General features: G+C 43.4%; 1 protein-coding gene across 1 annotated transcript; it reads left to right on the forward strand.

The window, feature by feature from the left end:
- Window positions 1-1,732: 1,732 nt before the first annotated feature.
- On the forward strand, window positions 1,733-21,467 carry LOC116035309 (galanin receptor type 1). Its single transcript, XM_031278328.2, has 3 exons — window positions 1,733-2,825; window positions 2,904-2,969; window positions 18,822-21,467. Exons 1-3 carry the CDS (start codon window positions 2,160-2,162, stop codon window positions 19,140-19,142), a joined length of 1,053 nt encoding a protein of 350 aa, XP_031134188.1. The 5' UTR covers window positions 1,733-2,159; the 3' UTR covers window positions 19,143-21,467.
- Window positions 21,468-21,746: the final 279 nt, after the last annotated feature.

Genomic DNA, 21,746 nt, shown 5'->3' on the forward strand with positions numbered 1-21,746 from the left:
TTAAAGGATTATTGATTGGCCATTGATAATTTTGAAGTTAATAAATTCTACTATACTTTAATTAGCAGTTGTTTGTGATTATTTGTATACTTATTGTATTAATTGCTGGTTAAACACAGGTCAGTGCTCGGATTTCACCCTTCCACTGACAAATGAGACTATTCCACAGTTCAATATTGGCCCCTGAAGTTTCAGGGTGGTGCCCCGTTTTGATTGTTTGTTGATTTGATAAAGTTATTAATAACCATATTCATAACTTTATTAATATTGATAAACATCTTTGATAATATGCCAATAATCTGATCTGTACCCCTACGTGTACCCAACATTAATGGTGCTCCGTGTGAGGCCTGTTAGATACCAGCGTTATTACAATAATTATACATAATCCATAAATTTTAATTTTTAAACTTAATTTTTTTGAAAAAGAAATTTTATTTTTGAAAATTATCATTTTTGGATAACTTTATTAATATTGATAAACATCTTTGATAATATGCCAATAATCTGATCTGTACCCCTACGTGTACCCAACAACTTGGACTTAAAGATGACCCTTTAGTCTTCTGGGGAATCTGCTCATCTTGACAGAATGCCCTTTGGTCCAAAAAATAATTTTCCATTTTTTAATCTTATGTTACAGATTTTCTTTGTAATCTTTATAAGAAATCAGCCAACGTGTTATTCCATATTTGTCGTCTAACTTGTCTATATGGATCTTTTATGGAACCATGTTGCAGTTTGGGAAAGCACATAATGATCTGCTTAAATACAATAAACTATTTACAATACACACTTTTGAGTTGTTTGGAGTTGTTCCAACTTGGAATCGTTTCAAAAATTAGGATTCTAATGGAATCGTTTTTTATTGGAATCGTTTGGAAAATTTGGTTTCGAATCCGATCATCGGTTCCAAATTTAACATGCGCAAGTTCTGGCTTTCTGTAGCGGCCACCGTACTTCCAGGCGCTTGTTATGTTGCAGCCATGAAGCACAGAGTAAGCGGCGCTCTAAAGTGGTGCTGAAAAAACTGTAAATTACCATTGAATCAAAATAAAATGTCCCTCTTATCTGTGAAATAAGCATGTGACCCGTTTTAACTACACCCCTCAAAGAATTGGAATCGAGAATCGATAAGAACCGGAATGAAAAGGAAGAATCGGAATTGGAATCAGAATTGTTAAAATCCAAAGATGCACAACCATAGTTGTGAAGCAATAAGAAATCCAAAATATTACTTCAGAGTCCACATTTTCTTTTTTATGTGACATCCTGACATGTCTGATCCCTTTGCTGATTATGCAGCACTTTTACTGTACATTATCATGTTTGTACACTGCAGCTGTCATGGCATCTTGACCCCCACTCACATCACAAATACACCACATGTTCTTGCTTTATATACATTTTTCATTCATGCATAATTGCTGAAATGACGTGGGACTTTTTGACGTTTTCACAAAGCATATTTCCCCTTTATGAAAGGAGAATAAAACCTCACATACCACAAGACCATACCAAGACTGCCGAAAAAGATTGTTGAGTGGTTTATAAGAATTTCCACAATACAGGCAAATAATGACAGAAGCATTTGCACCTGAGCCATACTAATTGGGTCTGACTAAGAAAAATACTTTGGCCTCTGGCATCCAAATTGAACATAAGTGATTTTTAGAAACAACACGTATCCAGATAAATATTCCCTTTCCCCCCTCAGCTTTTCTTGGGAGGTGGTACACTGGGTGCTGACGTGAATTGGCACAGCCCAGCCCCCGCTATAATGTGAGTGGGAAAAGTCCACAGGCAAAGACGGGCTACAGTGTGGATGAGCGCGGACGGTGCGCAGACGCATCAGGTGCGCACAAGGAAAGACTCCAAGACGCGCAGCGGCTAGACTTGCTTTACAGGGAAGTACATCGCTGTGTTTACACGTAATACTAATGTGAGTTCTGAAAAAAAAATAGAGCGAGGGATTTACAAAAAATAAAGATACAAGAAAGCAGTGTCTACTGGAGCGCTCATGAAGACGCACGAGACCACAAACGCTTGCTCTTAAAATTGTCATGAAACAGCAGCAGCAGCGAGGCACAGACCTCCCATAGGTCCTTTTTTATTTGCAGCCTTTCAAGTTCATCTAAAGGGGGGGGGGGGAATAAATCATGAATTTGTCGGAGTCTGTTTGGCTCTGGGACGAGCCATGGAACCTCAGCAGATCGGAGGAAGAAGACCAGAAACTTTTATTCGGGATCGGCACGGATAATTTCATCACGCTGCTGGTTTTCGGGCTCATCTTTACGCTCGGCGTGCTGGGCAACTCCATGGTGATCACCGTGCTGGCGCGGAGCAAACCAGGGAAACCACGGAGCACCACTAACATATTCATCCTCAACCTGAGCATCGCAGACCTGTCCTACCTGCTCTTCTGCATCCCTTTCCAGTCCACCATCTACATGATGCCGACGTGGGTCCTGGGCGCATTCATCTGCAAATTCATCCACTATTTCTTCACTGTGTCCATGCTGGTGAGCATCTTCACTCTGTCTGCCATGTCCGTGGACCGATACATTGCCATCGTGCACTCCAGAAAGTCCTCCTCCATCCGGGTGGCAAAGCATGCTTTGATCGGGGTAGTGGTGATTTGGATCCTCTCTCTGGCCATGGCTGCGCCCGTCATGTATTACCAGAGCCTTTTCCACCGAGGAGAGAATCACACCTTCTGCTGGGAATGGTGGCCCGATCAAAACCAGAAGAAAGTCTATGTCGTTTGCACGTTTGTTTTTGGTTATGTGTTGCCTCTGCTGCTGATTTCCTTCTGTTATGCAAAGGTAAGGAAAGCTATTCACACTCAATAATTATGGAGACTATCAAACAAATATATCTTACCTTTATTTCTTTGCTTACAGGTTTTAAATCACTTGCACAAAAAACTAAGAAATATGTCTAAAAAGTCAGAGGCATCAAAGAAAAAGGTATGTATTAACTGTCTTTTTGGAGGGGTGGGAGTGTCATGGATTACAGCCATATGTTAGCAAACTGCAATCAGTAACACACTGAATAAACACTGGATAACAGATGGACAGATGGGGTGATTTGTTACCTGTTGAATTACAGCAGAATTACATCAACGTGCAGGAGTTTAAATTATAAACAATATGACTGTGGAATGGCACACTTTTAAGTTCATAGTCTGTGAAAGAAATTTAGTGAAAATCAGAATCAGCTTTAATGGCCAAGTAAGTGTGAACACAGAAGAGGAATTTGACTCTGGCTTTTTGTTGCTCTCAAAGTACATACACAGAAATGGAAAGTACGGCTAACAACGAGGACAACAAAGCTGGACAAGGCAAACATTTGACTACTATGTACAGATATAAGTATGAATATAAAAAAGTGCATATACACATACACATGCATACACATACATATGCATACGCATATGTAGATACACATGTGAACAAACAGCTCTATGAGGATTGTAAACCGTAATACAATAGGGTGATGCAAAAGTGTAAAAGGTGCTGGAATAAATACATAATTATTAATGTAACAAATGGCTTCTATATCTGAGGTATAGACGGATATGACATATAGGCCTATTGTATGTTTGACAGATATTTACATATTTAAATGATGTTTTTTACACTGTAAAATATATTATTTACTTGGAAATATATATAAAATAGATAATTTACTTCATTCAAATCATACTTAAATCACTGAAAATATTCATTGTGTAATACATTTTTACATACAAGTGACCACCGCCATCATTGTGATGATGATAATGTTGCCAATGATGATGATTATGAGGCAAAAGATGTCACCAAGGTGTACCTTTACTGAAAAACCCTCCATCCATCTGGATCTGTGCAATTCACGGTTCACTAAGCAGCCACATGTTCTTATGTGGACATATGGTTCGATTCAAAGCAGGGGTCAGTGTGCTTGGCCTTTTTAGGAAGATATATCACAGCCACACAGACCCACAGTCCTGCGCACATTAATCAGCGAGGGAGCTAGTCTGTCTGCACCATATGCTCTAACATTTCCTCCGATTCAACAGGCAGTCAGAGGAAACTATTTCCATCGTCTCTGTTGTTCCTTAGGGCCAAAATGATGAATATTAATGTTATAATTCTTACTGTTAACTGGCACACTCCAGCAAAGCGGCCACAAGGCGATGTGCAATCAAACCGCCATCTAGCCTTCCTTTTCCCTGGGGGAGGTCATTAAGCTTCCCTGAGAGCCGGTTATCTGCTGTCGCCCGCTTGATTGTCTCTCTGTCTATCTGAAGGTGCTTGAGACGCACCTCTCTACATGCTTTATTGCCATGAGGCTTAAAACAGGAACGCCACATATTCTGATGATTTACAGTGCTCACTGTGCAGAGCAGGCTACTGATCCAGACTACACAGAGGGAATGTTCACTGACAGCTTTGTGACAAACAGTTGGCAAACAGTGCTTTAAAGCCCACCTCTATAATTACCTTGATAGGCTAGCTACTGTTAAACTATAACTAATGTCAGAAGTGACTGATGCACACACATATTAAATCTGAGTAAGGTATCAACAACTTCAGTGATTTATTTGACACTGAAAGCTGCAACATGCAGATTTACTTTTCAATGAATATACACGTATGGTGCCAAATGCTGTGTTTCCTTGGCAGTGGTCTCTGGTTTGTTCAGTGTGTGTCATAGAACATGTTTAATGATAATAAGAAGACTAATAGACAGTCTCTGTTCTTAAGTCTCTTCACTGACTCCATGTCGCATATAGGATTCAGTTCAACATTCTCACTCTTATAGAGCATTGCACAGTCAGGCTCCTGCATATGTGGCCGAACTACTTCACCCATACTCGCTCTCTTAGGTCTAATATGATACATTTTCTGTCTGTTCCATGTTTATCTGTGTTTTAAGCCCTCAACGTCTCCTTCCAGGCAGCGCTGCCTGGATGACACTAGGATTAGGCAAAGGTTATGGTTATGGTTAGGGTTAAGGTTAGGGTTAGGTACTAGAGGTCTGATCAGGCCGAATTTTTCCGTCCGAACACGGCCCGCGTCCGACAGAGCTGTGACCGAACCCGGCCCGAGCCCAACAGGCATTAACATATTTATGTCCGAGCCCGACACAGTTAAAATCTCGTTTTTTTTCTCATACTGACACATGTACGTTTGTTTGTGTGGAAAGCCCGCTTTTATTAAGCAACTATAGGAAGGCATTCGGAAATGTCAACAGATGAGCGCATCAGCGCACACGGGGCAACAAGCGCACGTTAATAAGCTGTTTAATTTAAAATGTTCAATGTGTTAACCTTTCCTGATTGCTTCAATTCCAACCGTGATCAGAAAACCAGGGGAGACTCATTACTACCTCCATGGCCAACGTTATATAACGTCGGGGTTAAAATCCCGTTTCTGGTGAGCAGATGAATGAACTTGGCTTTCAGTCTGGGGTTTATCTCGGACACCGCACACACTGTGTACAAAACTTAAACTTATTCCACCAACTCTGCTCCAGTCGCATCTACACGTCTGCTTCCTCTTTCTCTATCTCTCTTCTGCCCACTTTACACGCACACTGAGCTCTCTTAAAGGAGCCCCAGCACCATTTTACAACAAATGCCTTATCACGCTGATGTGACCGAGCCCGACCCGAACCCGACCATCATTTCTAAATATCTGTCCGAACCCGGCCCGGCCCGTCGGGTACCGTTGGGACCCGTCGGGCTCAGGTATCCATGCCTTAGTCCCCAGGCGTGAGGTCTTGAGTTGGACCCTCATGACGGTTTAAATTGCATTTTGGGGACTTTAAAGCGCTATTATTGAACGGAAAATGTTGCCTAATTGATTTAAAATTCCCCACTTTACACACACACTGAGCTCTCTTAAAGAAGACACAGCACCATTTTACAACAAATGCCTTATCACGCTGATGTGACCGAGCCCGACCCGAACCCGACCATAATAACCGTCGGGACCCGTCGGGACCCGTCAGGCTCGGATTGGGTATCGATGCCTTATTAGGTACCTTGAAGTCAACGGTCGCAGCGCTGCCTTGAAGTCGATTAGGCAATGGTTATGGTTAGGGTTATGGTTAGGTGCTTTGAAGTTAATGGTCGCAGCGCTGCCTGGAAGGAGACGTTGGGGGCTTAAAACACCATCGAGTCTGTTCCATGCACCCAGCTTAAGAGAGAAGATACACCAGCCCGATAATCGGCTGTTGGACCGTCTGGCGAGGTCGGTGACTCGAGTCTGTTCGGTGTGTCCCGTGCCGTCAGCCGTCCGAGGAGCCGTCGGCGTTCATTTGGGCCGACCCGACATGTTCAGTCGGAGGCAGGGCAGTCGGGACTCGCCCGGAAATGGGGAGCGGATGAGCCGCTCAAAATCTGACGAAAATCTTTAAACTGACCTTTGTCAATCTGAAATGAAGACAGATTCAGCACGGCCTATTTCTCGCTTAAAATGTTTTCAGAAACACGTTTCGGTGAACTATTTTAGTACAATATGAGATCGTATTCTGAACAAGCCGCCATGACAGTCTGGCTTTGAATTTCCGGAGAAAAAAGAACCATGTGACGCGTTCGTCCAATCAGCTGCTGGTTTTCATTTTCTGGTAAATAATCAGACTGTTAATGGAAACAATACAGAGCAGCGCCGCCTGCTGCTATGGAGACGTATTACGTTTCGCGCACGCGCAGAGCGTACGCTGAATTCGGCGTCGCCTCAGTGTGTTCTGAGGCATTTTTTGGACCTCGGGGACCTGACTGATCAGTCCGACTGGCTTTTCTGCCGACGGTCGGCCCGTCTGGTTGGTGTGTCAGGACCTTAAGACCCATGGTGACTGAGCTTTTGAGTTCGTAGCATCTAAGCTTTAGAATGCTCTGCCTCCCCCCTTACAATCCGCTGTTTCTGTGGACTTAGATAAAGACTAGTCTGGATCAACGACGGTTCATTTTGCGGGTTACGGCGCTACCGGAAGTTCCGCCGGATGTCCCTCACCTTCCGCTTTCTTTGTGTTTATGTTAAACTTCGGTCGCATCCGGGAACAGCAACTGGAACCTCTGAGCTAGCAAGCTAACGTTACACGCTTAAAATGGCAAGTTTTGAAGAAAATTTGGATCGTGCAACAAGGCAGGCCTGCTTGGTTAATGCTTGGTTAATTTGGGGAATGATTGTAAAGATTTACAAAGAACACGTTTACGGCATTTACTCTCTAACTGGGACGTTTTGCTGAGGACAAAATACACACACGGTGATACACTGGTACCAGTGTACTAGTGTACAACTAGACTACCAGACCTCCATCCTCAAAGCAATGAAACACAAAAGAAGGCAACAGAAAACAACGGATAAGCTGCTTCAGTCTCAGAAAGAGATTTCTGTCTCCCAGCCTCTCTTATATCCAGGGGCCACTCTTAATCAGAAATCAGGAACACCTGAGATGAACAGAGGAAAAAGAGAGCAGGGCGGGGAGCGTGTAACAAAGAGCAAATTATGTTTTACCATGTATCCAGCTAAATTATATAGCTCATGTTTCTGAATTGTCTGAACAGTTAACTTCATTTAATCATTTAATGGCGTTTTCTTTTGCGGGGTTTGCAAATGTTCCACCAAAACAAGTTCCTTCCAGAGACTATTTTGCAGAGCCACCGTTGCTCCGTCCGGAAGTTAGCGCCGCCCAAGATGATTGGGTTTGGTTTAAAGAAATGCAAACAACTCCTGAACGTTTTGTCTCCTGTTTTTTAATATGTATTATGTTCTCTTGTTTGTTTCTCTTGTCCTGGTAAAATACTTTGTGATTTCATCTGTGAAAAGCGTATTATGAATACATTTTACTTAGCTACTTGTATGTAAGTGTATGTGTGTACTGTTCAGCTGTAAAATGAGAAAGTTTGTGACCAAATCAAGTGAAAACCAAGCCCCGCCCGTTGTCTGAACGGCCTGAGCAAACTTTCTGTTGAATTTTTCACTTCTATCATTTCTCTCAATGTAGTTGCTAGGGTTGCCATGATTATACAGCGACCCGTGGCAGCAAGTCAAAAAAGTTGAACCATCGTAAATGCAGGGGCAAAAAGCTGTCCGTGGCAATATTTTGTAAATCTTTGGACTGCTTCCAGTCTTGATGCTAAGCTATGCTAACTATCTCCTGATTGTAGCTTTATATTCACTGTACCGATATGAGAGTGAAATCGATCTTTCATCTAATTGTCGGCAAGAAAGCGGAAAAAAAGCACATCTAGTATTTATTTAAGCTTTAAATAGGTTGTCTCAAAGGAAAATCGTGGTTGTTCTGAATCAGAGTAGTGCTATCAAGTAACTATGAAGTTAGTTGGTGTCATGTTTGGAAGCTCATTTTGTGTGCTGTCATATTAGTATTAGCGGATATGTCAAGGGTGCTTTTCACAAAAGGTCAAATGAATGAAAAATTAATTAACTGCAAGCGGGCCACACGGTGTCCTTGGTGGAAAGCAGGGAGAATTTGTTCAAATAAGTCTTTGATCAATAATTTGTGTGGTTTACTCAGCTCTCTTTAGCTCCTCACAAGGTCTGTGAAATATAATGTCAGTGACAGCTGCAAGGTTACTCCCAATGCAACCTGTTATCACCCTCAGTAGGAATCCATCAGCCTCCAAAAGTCAAACGAGACATTCTCAAAAGCCAAATCTCCCCCCGCACAAAGAAGTAAAACTTCCTAAAACTTTCCGGAAGTCCTTTGTGCATAAGACAAATTAGTTTTCTATGAATCTCTTTCCCCCTCTGGTTTTTAAATCTGAAATGTTTTTTTTTTTTTTTTTTTTTCAAATTTATGACTGGTTAATGTTCTTGGGAATACCAGAGTGTTGGAGTTCATTAGTTCATTTTTCTTGGCAAATAATAATCTTTTAATGGATTTTCAGTGTAGAACAAGAGGTTTAATGCCTGGTAATTGCTGTAGTTTTCCCTCAATAGTATGAGCCTGTCGGGGCTCCAGATGGAGCACACAGATGGTTATGGACCAATTAGGAAAATGGAATATTTGGCCAAGTCGTCTTGAAATTGTTTAACAACATCCGTAAACTGAAACAGGGGCAGACAGCTTGTCTGTGACAGAGATACTTATAGTGACAGATATTTAGAAATGATGGGTTCGGGTCGGGCTCGGTCACATCAGCGTGATAAGGCATTTGTTGTAAAATGGTGCTGCGGATCCTTTAAGAGAGCTCAGTGTGTGTGTGTAAAGTGGGCAGAAGAGAGATAGAGAAAAGAGGAAGCAGACGTGTAGATGCGACTGGAGCAGAGTTGGTGGAATAAGTTTAAGTTTTGTACACAGTGTGGGCGGTGTCCGAGATAAACCCCAGAGTGAAAGCCAAGTTCATTCATCTGCTCACCAGAAACGGGATTTTAACCCCGACATTATATAACATCAGCCCTGGAGGTAACGAGTCTCCCCTGGTTTTCTGATCACGGTCGGAATCGAAGCAATCAGGAAAGGTTAACACATTGAACATTTTAAATTAAACAGCTTATTAACGTGCGCTTGTTTCCCCGTGTGCGCTGATGCGCTCATCTGTTGACATTTCCGAATGCCTTCCAGTTGCTTAATAAAAGTGGAATTTCCACACAAACAAACGTACATGTGTCATTAGAATGAGAAAAAAAGAAGAGATTTTAACTGTGTCGGGCTCAGGTCGGGCTCGGACATAAATATCATAATGCCTGTCGGGTTCGGGCCGGGTTTGGTCACGGCTCTGTCGGGCTCGGGCCGGGTTCGGACGGAAAAATTCGGCCCGATCCAGGCTCTACTGGGGACCCCCATGCCAGTGAGCCAATAAGAAGGGTCCTCAAAGTGAAGTGCATAATTTTGGTTAGCAGTTTTCCTCCCTCTAATACCTGTTTAAAACCAGATTTGAAAACATTCCTAGAGTTTTCACATAGGATTTTAAAGGTGCTGTAGACAGCATACAGAACATTAATATAGCACCAAACAAATATTTGCTATGTAAAGATATAGTGGAGTGATGGTGTTCTAAGCAGATAATAAAGTCTCACTCCCTCTGCGTTGTGAACTGAGCTTCTCTGTTCTTTGATTTGATAGTTAGTCTGGTCTAGTCTCGCATTGCCAGACCTTCCTCCACAGCGCTGCAGAGGAGGGTCTGGCTTGTCCACTCAGCATTCCGGGATGAGAGAAAAACTTGCTCTGGTTTATTGCCATTTCTTTAAACCAATCACAATCGTCTTGGGCGGCGATAAGCGCCGGGCGGAGCGACGGAAACGCTGCAAAATAGCCTCTGGAAGGAACTTGTTTTGGTGGAACGTGTATATGTTCAAAAGTTGTTTTAGTCGTGCAACAGAAAACTCAGATTGGACAGATAGTCTAGCTAGCTGTATGGATTTACCCTGCAGAGATCTGAGAAGTTAACCATAGTCCTCATAAATCCACCGGAGTTTAGAACGCCAACACAAAGAAAGCGGAAGGTAACAGACATCAGGCCGAAATAACGGACATCCGGCGGCATTTCGGGCAGCACCGGAGCAATCCCGGAAGTGGAACGTCGTGGATCTAGACTAGTCCAGCTAAGTGTGCATGATAAGTGCATGTGAGTCCCTTCCTTTGAAACGGTTGGCCCTCCCTGTTTCTCCCTTCTTTTGTGGTCATGTCCCCCAATGCATTAAAAGTCCTGCATTGAAAATGTTACTTAAGTAAAAGTATGTAAGTATCATCAGGAAAATGTACTTAAAGTACTCAATGCAGAAAAATCCTCACATTTTAGAAACTGGAAACGATCAAAACAGTTCTGTCACTCAACAAAGTGTTTAATCGTTTAATTATTTCAGCTGAACTTGTAGGATATATATTGTTGGGTAGTTTAATCTATAATAAAACATTGTGTTTTATAAAATACATGTGTTTTGTGTGCAAACAGCTTAATTTGTAAAGTAACTAGTAATTATAGCTGTCAGATGAATGTGGTGGAGTAAAAAGTACAATATTTCTCTCTGAAATGTAGCGGAGTAGAAGTAGAAAGTAGCATAAAAAGAAAAGACTCAAGTAAAGTACAAGTACCTCTACAGTACAGTACTTAAATACAGTACTTGAGTGAATGTACTACTGTAGTTACATTCCACCACTGCAGCTCAGCCATCTCCATCATGCTTGTCACGTCAGAGTTGAAAGCCGTGTGCCGCCATTTCTGGCCCAGACTCTGAAAGTCAATCGGGTGAGAGCTATGTGGAGGCAATCCCAGACTGATGTTTGTTCTGATTTTCATGTACAGCACCTTACTAGCATCATGATAATTGTTGTTTGTGTTTAAATATTGTTCCTTAGTGTGTTAGCTGTATAGTAAGCCAATACTGCTAAATTACCCAACGTACAACCTTGATATTAGGTAAAGGGCTGGTGATGATGGTCTGTTGGAAAAGCTAGTGTTTGTTAGCACAGGACTACAAAACCATGTAAAATGATCGTCTGGAATTAAACTGAAAACTTAAATCTGTCTGAAGATGGCATTAAGTGCATTGTCATCCACTTGTCTTTGCATTTGTGCATAAAAAACAGTAGACAATAGACAGTGTGGCTTGAGAAGAGAGGCTGAAAGGCATTATATGATATGATATTTACGTGTCATGCCACTAAGTGGCCCATCCCACATGGATGGGGGCGGCTGTGGCTCAGGTGGTAGAGCAGTCGCCTACCAATTGGAAGGTTGGTGGTTTGATCCCTGACCCTGCAGTGCTATGTCGAAGTGTCCTTGGGCAAGACACTGAACCCCGAATTGCTCCTGATGCCGTGCCATGTACGGCAGCCTCAGCCACAGTGAATGTGTGTGAATAGTGAATGGTTCCTGTACTTTGTAAAAGCGCTTTGAGTAGTTGTAGAAAAGCGCTTTTCTCTAACGTTGTATTTGAGGATTTAAACAATAAATAAAAAGCCGTTTCATGTATTTGTCTCATGTACTGTTTGCTTGGTCGGTCGGCAGGCGGTGGCAATCTGAAATGGAATGAAGCCCGTACACGGCAGACAGCAGAAAAACAGGAGCCGTACACTAGCTTTGTAACAGGTTCTGGGGTGCGTCTCTAGTGGGAGTTGCAGTTTTAAAATATATTGGTATATTTCTCATAAGTAGAAGTTGGCTGTGCAGAATTTTGGATACACCCTGGGATTTTTTGGGATGGGGAACACACTGGTGTCATCAGATTTTAAAAATCAATCATGTACTGGATTCACGGTTCAGAGGTCAATATTTCAAAGCAGAAGTAATGTATCCTCTTCAGACTGGCATGTTACTGTTGAGGTTGAGACCTTTCCAACGATGTGTTTGCTATAGTCCTACGACAACGTTTTAATTTGTACATATCGTGGAGACCACTTTGCAGGCGATACTTTATTGTCCCCAGAGGGATATTTGCCTTGAGTTCAAATGCTTCACACATAACACCATTTTTTTTAAAGTGTAAAAAGTTTTAATTGAGGTAGGTCCAAATTAGGCCTCTAGTTTAGAAATATTAAGTTTACTTTGGGGTACCCTATATCTTCTGCCAGAGGATAAGAGCTCATGCTTGGCATGCAGAATAAAGATGGATCAGACCATATTCTCTGTGCTTGCCTGGAGAGACTGGTTTCTATTCCTCTCCACAACCTTCATGACAGTCACCTGACAAGCAAGCTTTAAATGAGATGTTTTTAGATATTGCCTTACTGACATATTAATATGCTCTGTAATTTAGCCTTATACAACATAAACCCTCTGATTCACCGTGTCTGCTCTAAATGATAACACACACTTTCAACACGGGCCTTCCAGCCCATATGTTGTCCATATGAACACCAAGGTGCCTATAGGAGCATAGCCGATGGACTGGTTAATCATTTATGACTAGCGCGTTATTAATGGTGTTAACACAAATCCATTTTAACGGCATCAATTTTTTTAATCGCGAGATTAACGTTCTTTTTGGCCTAGCAAACTTTGTAGTTTTTTTTCACATTGTTGCAACAACTAGTAACGTTAGAAAAACTACAACACCACACCAGATCTAGCTAGACCGGAAACAAAACAACAGACACACTTGTTTGGGCTCACCGTTTTAAATGAGAAAATGTCATCCATGTGAATTGTGTAGATCCGAAGAGTTTTTACTTGGGGGGGGGGGGGGGGGGTGCTAATACGGCACCGGTGCCTTAACAACCGGACTGAATAGCAACGCAGATTTCGGTGCCTTATTTAGGTACCACTTAAATGCCTGCGCTTCTCTCTGATGCTCCGAAAACGGACGTTAGAGGCAACAGAAACATCGCCGCACGGGACACTGTTAGCAGCTAAGTGTAGTGGAGTAAACATGGTTGGAGTAAACATGGTTAAAATGCTGACAGCTAAACGGTGTAAAGTGTGATTGTATTTCACTATAGAGGATTCCAGTAGGGGACTCCATAGTTCTGCTGGGGGACTTCAACGCGCACGTGGGCAATGATGGAGACACATGGTGAGGCGTGATTGGGAGGAACGGCCTCCCTGATCTAAACCAGAGTGGTTGTTTGTTGTTGGACTTCTGTGCTAGTCATGGATTGTCTATAACGAACACCATGTTCGAACATAGGGATGCTCATAAGTGTACTTGGTACCAGAGTACCCTAGGCCAAAGGTCAATGATCGATTTTATAATCGTTTCATCTGATCTGAGGCCGTATGTTTTGGACACTCGGGTGAAGAGAGGGGCAGAGCTGTCAACTGATCACCATCTGGTGGTGAGTTGGGTCAGAGGGTGGGGGAAGACTCTGGACAGACCTGGTAAACCCAAACGGGTAGTGCGGGTGAACTGGGAACGTCTGGAGGAGGCCCCTGTCCGACAGACTTTCAACTCACACCTCCGGCGGAGCTTTTCGTGCATCCCTGTGGAGGCTGGGGGCATTGAACCCGAGTGGACAATGTTCAAAGTTTCCATTGCTGAAGCTGCGGCGGGGAGCTGTGGTCTTAGGGTCTTAGGTGCCTCAAGGGGCGGCAACCCACGAACACCGTGGTGGACACCGGTGGTCAGGGAAGCCGTCCGACTGAAGAAGGAGTCTTTCTGGGATATGTTATCCCAGGGGACTCCGGAGGCAGTTGCAAGGTACCGAAGGGCCCGAAGGGCTGCAGCCTCTGCCGTGAAAGAGGCAAAGCAGCGGGTGTGGGAGAAGTTCGGAGAAGACATGGAGAAGGACTTTCGGTCGGCACCAAGGTGCTTCTGGAAAACCGTTCGCCACCTCAGGAGGGGGAAGCGGGGAACCATCCAAGCTGTGTACAGTAAGGATGGGACGCTGCTGACCTCAACTGAGGAGGTAATAGGGCGGTGGAAGGAGCACTTTGAGGAACTCCTAAATCCGACTAATACGCCCTCTATGGTAGAGGCAGAGCTGGAGGATGATGGGGGATTGTCGTCAATTTCCCTGGTGGAAGTTGCTGAGGTAGTTAAACAACTCCACAGTGGCAAAGCCCCAGGGATTGATGAGATCCGTCCAGAAATGCTTAAAGCTCTGGGTGTGGAGGGGTTGTCTTGGTTGACACGCCTCTTCAACATTGCGTGGAAGTCGGGGACGGTGCCTAAGGAGTGGCAGACCGGGGTGGTGGTTCCCCTTTTCAAAAAGGGGGACCAGAGGGTGTGTGCCAATTACAGGGGTATCACACTTCTCAGCCTCCCCGGTAAAGTCTACTCCAAGGTGCTGGAAAGGAGGGTTCGGTCGATAGTCGAACCTCAGGTTGAAGAGGAACAATGCGGATTCCGTCCTGGTCGTGGAACAACGGACCAGATCTTTACTCTCGCAAGGATCCTGGAGGGAGCCTGGGAGTATGCCCAACCGGTCTACATGTGCTTTGTGGATCTGGAGAAGGCGTATGACTGGGTCCCCCGGGAGACACTGTGGGAGGTGCTGCGGGAGTATGGGGTGAGGGGGTCCCTTCTCAGGGCCATCCAATCTCTGTACGACCAAAGCGAGAGCTGTGTCCGGGTTCTCGGCAGTAAGTCGGACTCGTTTCAGGTGAGAGTTGGCCTCCGCCAGGGCTGCGCTTTGTCACCAATCCTGTTTGTAGTATTTATGGACAGGATATCGAGGCGTAGTCGGGGTGGAGAGGGGTTGCAGTTTGGTGAGCTGGGGATCTCATCGCTGCTTTTTGCAGATGAAGTGGTCCTGATGGCATCGTCGGCCTGTGACCTTCAGCACTCACTGGATCGGTTCGCAGCCGAGTGTGAAGCGGCTGGGATGAGGATCAGCACCTCTAAATCTGAGGCCATGGTTCTCAGCAGGAAACCGATGGAGTGCCTTCTCCAGGTAGGGAATGAGTCTTTACCCCAAGTGAAGGAGTTCAAGTACCTTGGAGTCTTGTTCGCGAGTGAGGGAACAATGGAGCGGGAGATTGGTCGGAGAATCGGCGCAGCGGGTGCGGTATTACACTCAATTTATCGCACCGTTGTGACGAAAAGAGAGCTGAGCCAGAAGGCAAAGCTCTCAATCTACCGGTCAGTTTTCGTTCCTACCCTCACCTATGGTCATGAAGGCTGGGTCATGACCGAAAGAACGAGATCCAGGGTACAAGCGGCCGAAATGGGTTTCCTCAGGAGGGTGGCTGGCGTCTCCCTTAGAGATAGGGTGAGAAGCTCAGTCATCCGTGAGGAGCTCGGAGTAGAGCCGCTGCTCCTTCGCGTCGAAAGGAGCCAGTTGAGGTGGTTCGGGCATCTGGTAAGGATGCCCCCTGGGCGCCTCCCTAGGGAGGTTTTCCAGGCACGTCCAGCTGGAAGGAGGCCTCGGGGAAGACCCAGGACTAGGTGGAGGGATTATATCTCCAACCTGGCCTGGGAACGCCTCGGGATCCGCCAGTCGGAGCTGGTTAATGTGGCTCGGGAAAGGGAAGTTTGGGGTCCCCTGCTGGAGCTGCTACCCCCGCGACCCATTACCGGATAAGCGGAAGAAGATGGATGGATGGATGGATGGATATAGAGGATTCTAACACCAGACTGTAGCTGTCGTTGTCTGAAAAACAACACAGACTCAGCCTCGCCTCACCAGCCTCATGGTGCATTCTAAGTTATTGTAAAATACCCTTTTCCCATCCAGTGGTTGTTTTTGCCATTTTGTGCATGTGTATCTTTCGGTTCAGGCACCGTTTTAAAAGTATCGTATCATGTTGATAAGAGCATTAAAATGAGAAAAAATAATGGGACAAAAAGAAATCAAGGGACATTTTGAATAGAGAAAAATGTGCGGTTAATTGCGAGTTAACTATGACATTAATGCGATTAATCACGATTAAATGATACCCTGATGACCCATGTTACGACCCTTTCCTCAGTTTGTGAAATGGTTGAATGAGATTGTTGGCATTGCACCATTGCACACAGGTCTCTATTTCAGCAGAATATGCTGCATGGAAAATAAAATAAAAAATAACCCATGAAGTGTCTAACTAGAATTAAACATTTCATATGTAAAACAAAACCACAGCCACAGAAAAATAAATAAACAGGACGGTATGACTTTTATTATTTGTGTCTTCCTGTGGTGATGCTGCTGTTTAGATTAGCCTACAATAACTGATGGCTCTCAGGGGGTTGAGGTGAAGATATGAATGTGTTATGGAGGCTATCCAAACAAAGCCTGGTTATTAATATGCTGCTCTGTGGGAACCACTGTATCTATGTGTATGTGTGTGTGTGTGTGTGTGTGTGTGCTTGCGTGTGTACGTATTGTATAATGATCGGGCTGACATCTATGGCCAATATTGACCTTTCATTTCAAACTGCACATGGTCCACTCAGCGACAGTTATTTGACATGATCAATAAGGTTTATTATAAAACTGATCAATGCTGCACTCGACTGTAACAACTGCTTGTCAGTGGAGCGTTTTACGCTACAGCTGTACAACAGGTATTTTATTTTAGTCTGAGTTGGAAAGTTTAGAAAGCTTTTTGCCATAATGACTTTCGTCTGTTTTCATTTTACTGCATTGTACTGTACTCATTTTCTTAATTAATGTAATCCTTTTTTTGGCCACTTAGGGGCAACGCAACAAACAACACTGATAAATCATCATCTTATGAAGTTGTTAATGTGAACGTTGAATGTTAGCAACAGTCACCTGTTGACACATCCAGCAGACACAGAGCAACATTGACATGTATTTGGGAGACATTTGGAGTCATGTTTCTGGCCACCTGATGCATTTAAGCCCAATATTTACTCTACTTTCAGCTCTGTTTTGGTCTCCCATCAACTTCTGAGGGAAATATATGGCTCTATTGATGCTCCACCAAGTTCACTATCTAGCTAGTCCCTAATATAACTTTGACATTTGGTGATAAGCAGGTATAGCACAGCGGATTTATCAGAACGTTTTCACTGAAAACAGCTGCCGGCTGAGCATGAGACTGAAACAAACAATAAATGTTGGATAACGATAACGGAAGTGAAAAAATAATTTGTGTATCCACCCCGTGATTTGGATCGACTCCAAAAATGTAATTTCATTTAATGGGTTCTTCCATGGCCCATGACCCTTCCACTAAGTTTCTAAAAAATCAGGCCAGCCTAAGATTATTTGTTATAGAGATGGATCAATCCTGTTAATGTTCATGTTGTTTAAAAAAAAAAAATATATATATCTCAAAAAATCAGGCCAGCAGTTTTTCTGTAATCCTGCTGACAAACAAACATACAGAGAGATAAACCAAGCCGAAAACATAACCTCCTTGGTGGAGGTAAATATTACCAAGTCATTGAGCATTTTCGATCTTTTCCCCCATTGTTTTGGTTTTCGGGCCACAACTGTGTTATTCTCAACCTTGTTTCCAGCCGCAGCAGGCAGCTGTTTATGGTGAACAAACTCAAACCAAATACCTGCCCAGCATCACATGGCAGATGGACAAGGTTAGTCACTAGCTGGAGAAGATGGTGGATCATTTATTGGCTAAAGAGCCAGATTTATGTTCTCAAGAGTTGGTAAACAGAGCTAAAAGGAGAGAGAATATTGGACCTATAGGCTACATTCTCCAGATTGCAAGAAACACGACTCCAAATGAATGCTAATGTTGCTCTGTGTCTGTAGGATTTACAAATAGGCAACTTTTGCTTACACTTTAGCCATGAATACAATGATAATATACCATTTTTGTTAAAAACAACAACAACCTGTGTACTTTAAACAGGTTAATTTCCGGATTTTGCTGTACGTAAACAATCGTGTAACAGTCTCACATTTCCCAGGAAGTTCACTCTGTATCAAAACATAGTTATCACAGAATCATTTAATGAAAGTAACAAAAAAATGAAATCATTAACTACAGGTGTAGCAAGGTAAATTTGTAGGCCGCAGATGACATATTGCAAGGTTTGGTGTATCATAGCACAAAATACTGTAGAACAAGAATAAAGACTAATAGGGCAGCAGCAGAATAATAACAAAAGAAAGTTATCCAAGGCACTAACATCTCAAAACCATACTTTATTCTTTTATCCTGCATAAGACTTAAACCTGAGAACAGCATTAATGTTGTCACTGTTGTCTCTGAGGGCACTGATTCAAGGGCGGTTCGAAAGCATTTCAAATGGAGGGGCCAAGCCGGGGCCACCATTTTGTTTTTTAATTTAACCTTTATTTATCCAGGTAAACCCATTGAGAACAAATTCTCAAAAATGTATGAACACATTTGTCACAGTTAGGGGGGCCAGAGGGGGGTCAAGGCCTAATATTACGGGGGCACTAGCCACCCTTACGCCCCCTCCCCCCCACCCCTAGAACTGCCACTGCACTGACTAAATCTATTTCTTACTTCTCTCTGTTCTCTGTCCCCCATGTGTGGCTCCCAGACTGCTCAGACGGTGCTGGTAGTGGTGGTGGTGTTCTGCATTTCTTGGCTCCCTCATCACGTGGTTCACATGTGGGTGGAGTTTGGGACCTTCCCGCTGAACCAGGCCTCCTTCGTGTTACGGGTGGCCGCCCACTGCCTGGCTTACAGCAACTCGTCTGTCAACCCGGTCATCTACGCCTTCCTGTCGGAGAACTTCAGGAAGGCTTACAAGCAGGTGTTCAAATGCAAGATCGGTACCGGTGACTCCCCGCTCAATGACGTCAAGGAGATCCGCATTAAAGCGGACACTCCGCCCTCCACCAACTGCACCAACGTCTGACTGGCCGGGTGTGGATGGTGACATGAACTATGGAGACTGTCACACTGAGACTCAATGTAAAGTCACAGTGACAGAGCCATCAGACATGAGAGGTTTTCTTGATGTACATACTGTAAGTATGGTTACTTGGGTTTTGCTACAGCTGTGCTGTTCCACATAAGCGCTGTTCATTATACCTCAACTAGAGAAGATAAAGCCCCTGTGGCTGCAGGGAATGCTTAGTCCCTCTTTGATCAGTCTCTGTTCCCTTCTTTCATAACACAAACCTGTGGGGTCTGGAACTCAGGAAAATTACCCTCTCTCTAAAGTAAAACTTGTTTTGATTTGTAGACACTATTTTACACGTCACATCACGGTATATTTGCAAGCCAATACATAAAAAAACATGAGGTCATTGTACTTTCAGACTTCAAACGGATTCAAAATCTCAATTGGAAGACTTTTGTCAAGATTAGTATTGCATTACTATACTGTCTGAATGTGTCTTTTCTGTCTGAAGAACATTTTACAGAATTGTGATTTTTTTTTTTTTTTTTCAAAAACGAAGGAAGGGCTTATCATTTCAAATTCAGTAAACACATTACACTTACTAATCCCAGTAATGTTCTGTTACTTTGACGCTAGAGGGTCAGCTTGTTTTCTGTCTTATCAGGAACTAGATGGTGGAATGTGCGTTCAGTAAAGAAACTGGTGCGGGACATATTAGCTTGGTTAGCTTCATGCAGAGGCTCCAGGCAGCTGGCAACTATGAAAAGAGAAGAAATGTGACTCCTAGTCAAATGTCCAACTTTACAGCAGAATTAAACATGTTTACAGCCAGGTACCCTTTGGACACAATAGTTAAGTTTCCCCTTCATGACAACTGTACGGGGGTAAAATATTATATTACTCACCCGTTTAAATTACATTCAGGCTTAACGTTTTGTATAATTAGGGCCACGGTCGCTTTGAGTGACAGGTGGCAGCAGTCACAGGTGGTGAACATAGACTGTAGGCTTCACTCGACCCAACCATGCTCCATCCACGCTCCACCTCTTTGCCCACTTTTGGATTAGCCGGGAGTTAGGCGGCATCAGGCAGTGCCAAGATGGCCCCGGCCAGAGCAACCGGGAGCTGCCCACTTTGAGATTTTGGCTCTTTAGACATGACATGTGACATCACGGAGACTGTATCCATATTTTATACAGTCTATGGCTCAGGCACAGCTGGCTCTGTAATTGGGAAACAAACAAAGTGGCTGGAACACAGCCACACAACACTATTCCGGCTACACCCCCCCCCCCCCTTCCATTGTTGTCCAGACTCGCTGACTCCACCTTTAAACTGCAACAATGTGCTTTCCAATTTCTACACATGTTAAATACATAAGATGCAACATTTGTGTGTGTGTGTGTGTGTGTGTGTGTGTGTGTGTGTGTGTAGTTTTTAAAAGCTATGTCGGAGCTAAGCAACAGAAGGAATGTAAAGAGTAATTGATTACATTTTGCAGGTAACCTGCCTAACACTGCTGACAAAAGGTCACCACTGTACATAAGAATAAAAACCACGACCATTGTCATTGCACTTACTATGCCTGTATTTTAAATGTGGTTGTAAATATTATAGACACTGAAGCTGATATTCACATATGCCTGTAAAAGCCTCACTCTTTATTTGGCTGTTATGTTATGTTGACAGTTTTCAGATTGTGTCATGCTGTGTGACTGAGCCAGGCTGTTGGACATATAAAAAGCTTAATGCACCATTTTTTGGACCCTTTCTAGTAGCCATCTTTCTAAACATAAAACAATCTAACAGGAGATCCTGTGGAGGTGAAGAATTCGGATGTTGTATGCTATTTGTGATGTGCCAAGCCTCCACACAGCAGCTTTACCTCAGTATAATAAGATCATTAAAACTAAACAATACGGGACCTTTACCTCAGACCTGCAGTATCGCACAGTATTTTAAGTACATCTTTGGAAGTCGTGGACTTGAAGGAATGTGTCACATCCTTTATTCACTTTTGCCTGAAAAAAAGATTCCAAGATGATATCAGTTTTTTTGGGGGCATTTTCAGCGTGAGGTTAGCCCACAGCTGACATGACTCATCTACACCAACTTCAGTCCCGAGAGGAGGAACTAATCAGTGTAATCAGCAGTCTCTCATCCTCCCTGTCAGCGAGGATCTGACATGTGAAAGGATTATTGCCAGAGAGCAGAGGAGGTGCAGTCGATGGACTAAATCACTGACTGTATAGGCGGTGATGCTCATTTATTCCTATACAGGACTGGGGATTTTTTTTTAAATGGGACATGTGCATGGAAATCTAATCTAGGTGTTGTGATGAACATGGCTATTTGTTGGTGAGATAATGGTGGACACAACAGGCAATGTGAGTTAATGGAATTTCTGCAGATGATACAGATTGCACATCTGTATCACTAAGAACACACAGAGTTTCCTACTAAATAGCCATATAAAAAGCACATGAACAAAATAATAGTTTTTTCAGCAGAACACTTTAGAATACATTATGGTGTAATTATTTGGTATATAATACTTCCTGCAACACAAACATGTAAGTATAGAGGAGGAAAACTAGTGGTCAGAGAATAAGGGGA

The sequence above is a fragment of the Sander lucioperca genome, chromosome 10 (assembly GCF_008315115.2).
Source record: "Sander lucioperca isolate FBNREF2018 chromosome 10, SLUC_FBN_1.2, whole genome shotgun sequence".
Classification (NCBI taxonomy): domain Eukaryota; kingdom Metazoa; phylum Chordata; class Actinopteri; order Perciformes; family Percidae; genus Sander; species Sander lucioperca.

Bases quoted from the DNA above. Each gene is read 5' to 3' on its own strand.
- LOC116035309 (XM_031278328.2), top strand. From the start codon at position 2,160: ATGAATTTGTCGGAGTCTGTTTGGCTCTGGGACGAGCCATGGAACCTC. The intron at 2,826-2,903 runs GTAAGGAAAGCT...CTTTGCTTACAG, and splicing joins TTTCCTTCTGTTATGCAAAG to GTTTTAAATCACTTGCACAA. The intron at 2,970-18,821 runs GTATGTATTAAC...TGTGGCTCCCAG, and splicing joins CAGAGGCATCAAAGAAAAAG to ACTGCTCAGACGGTGCTGGT.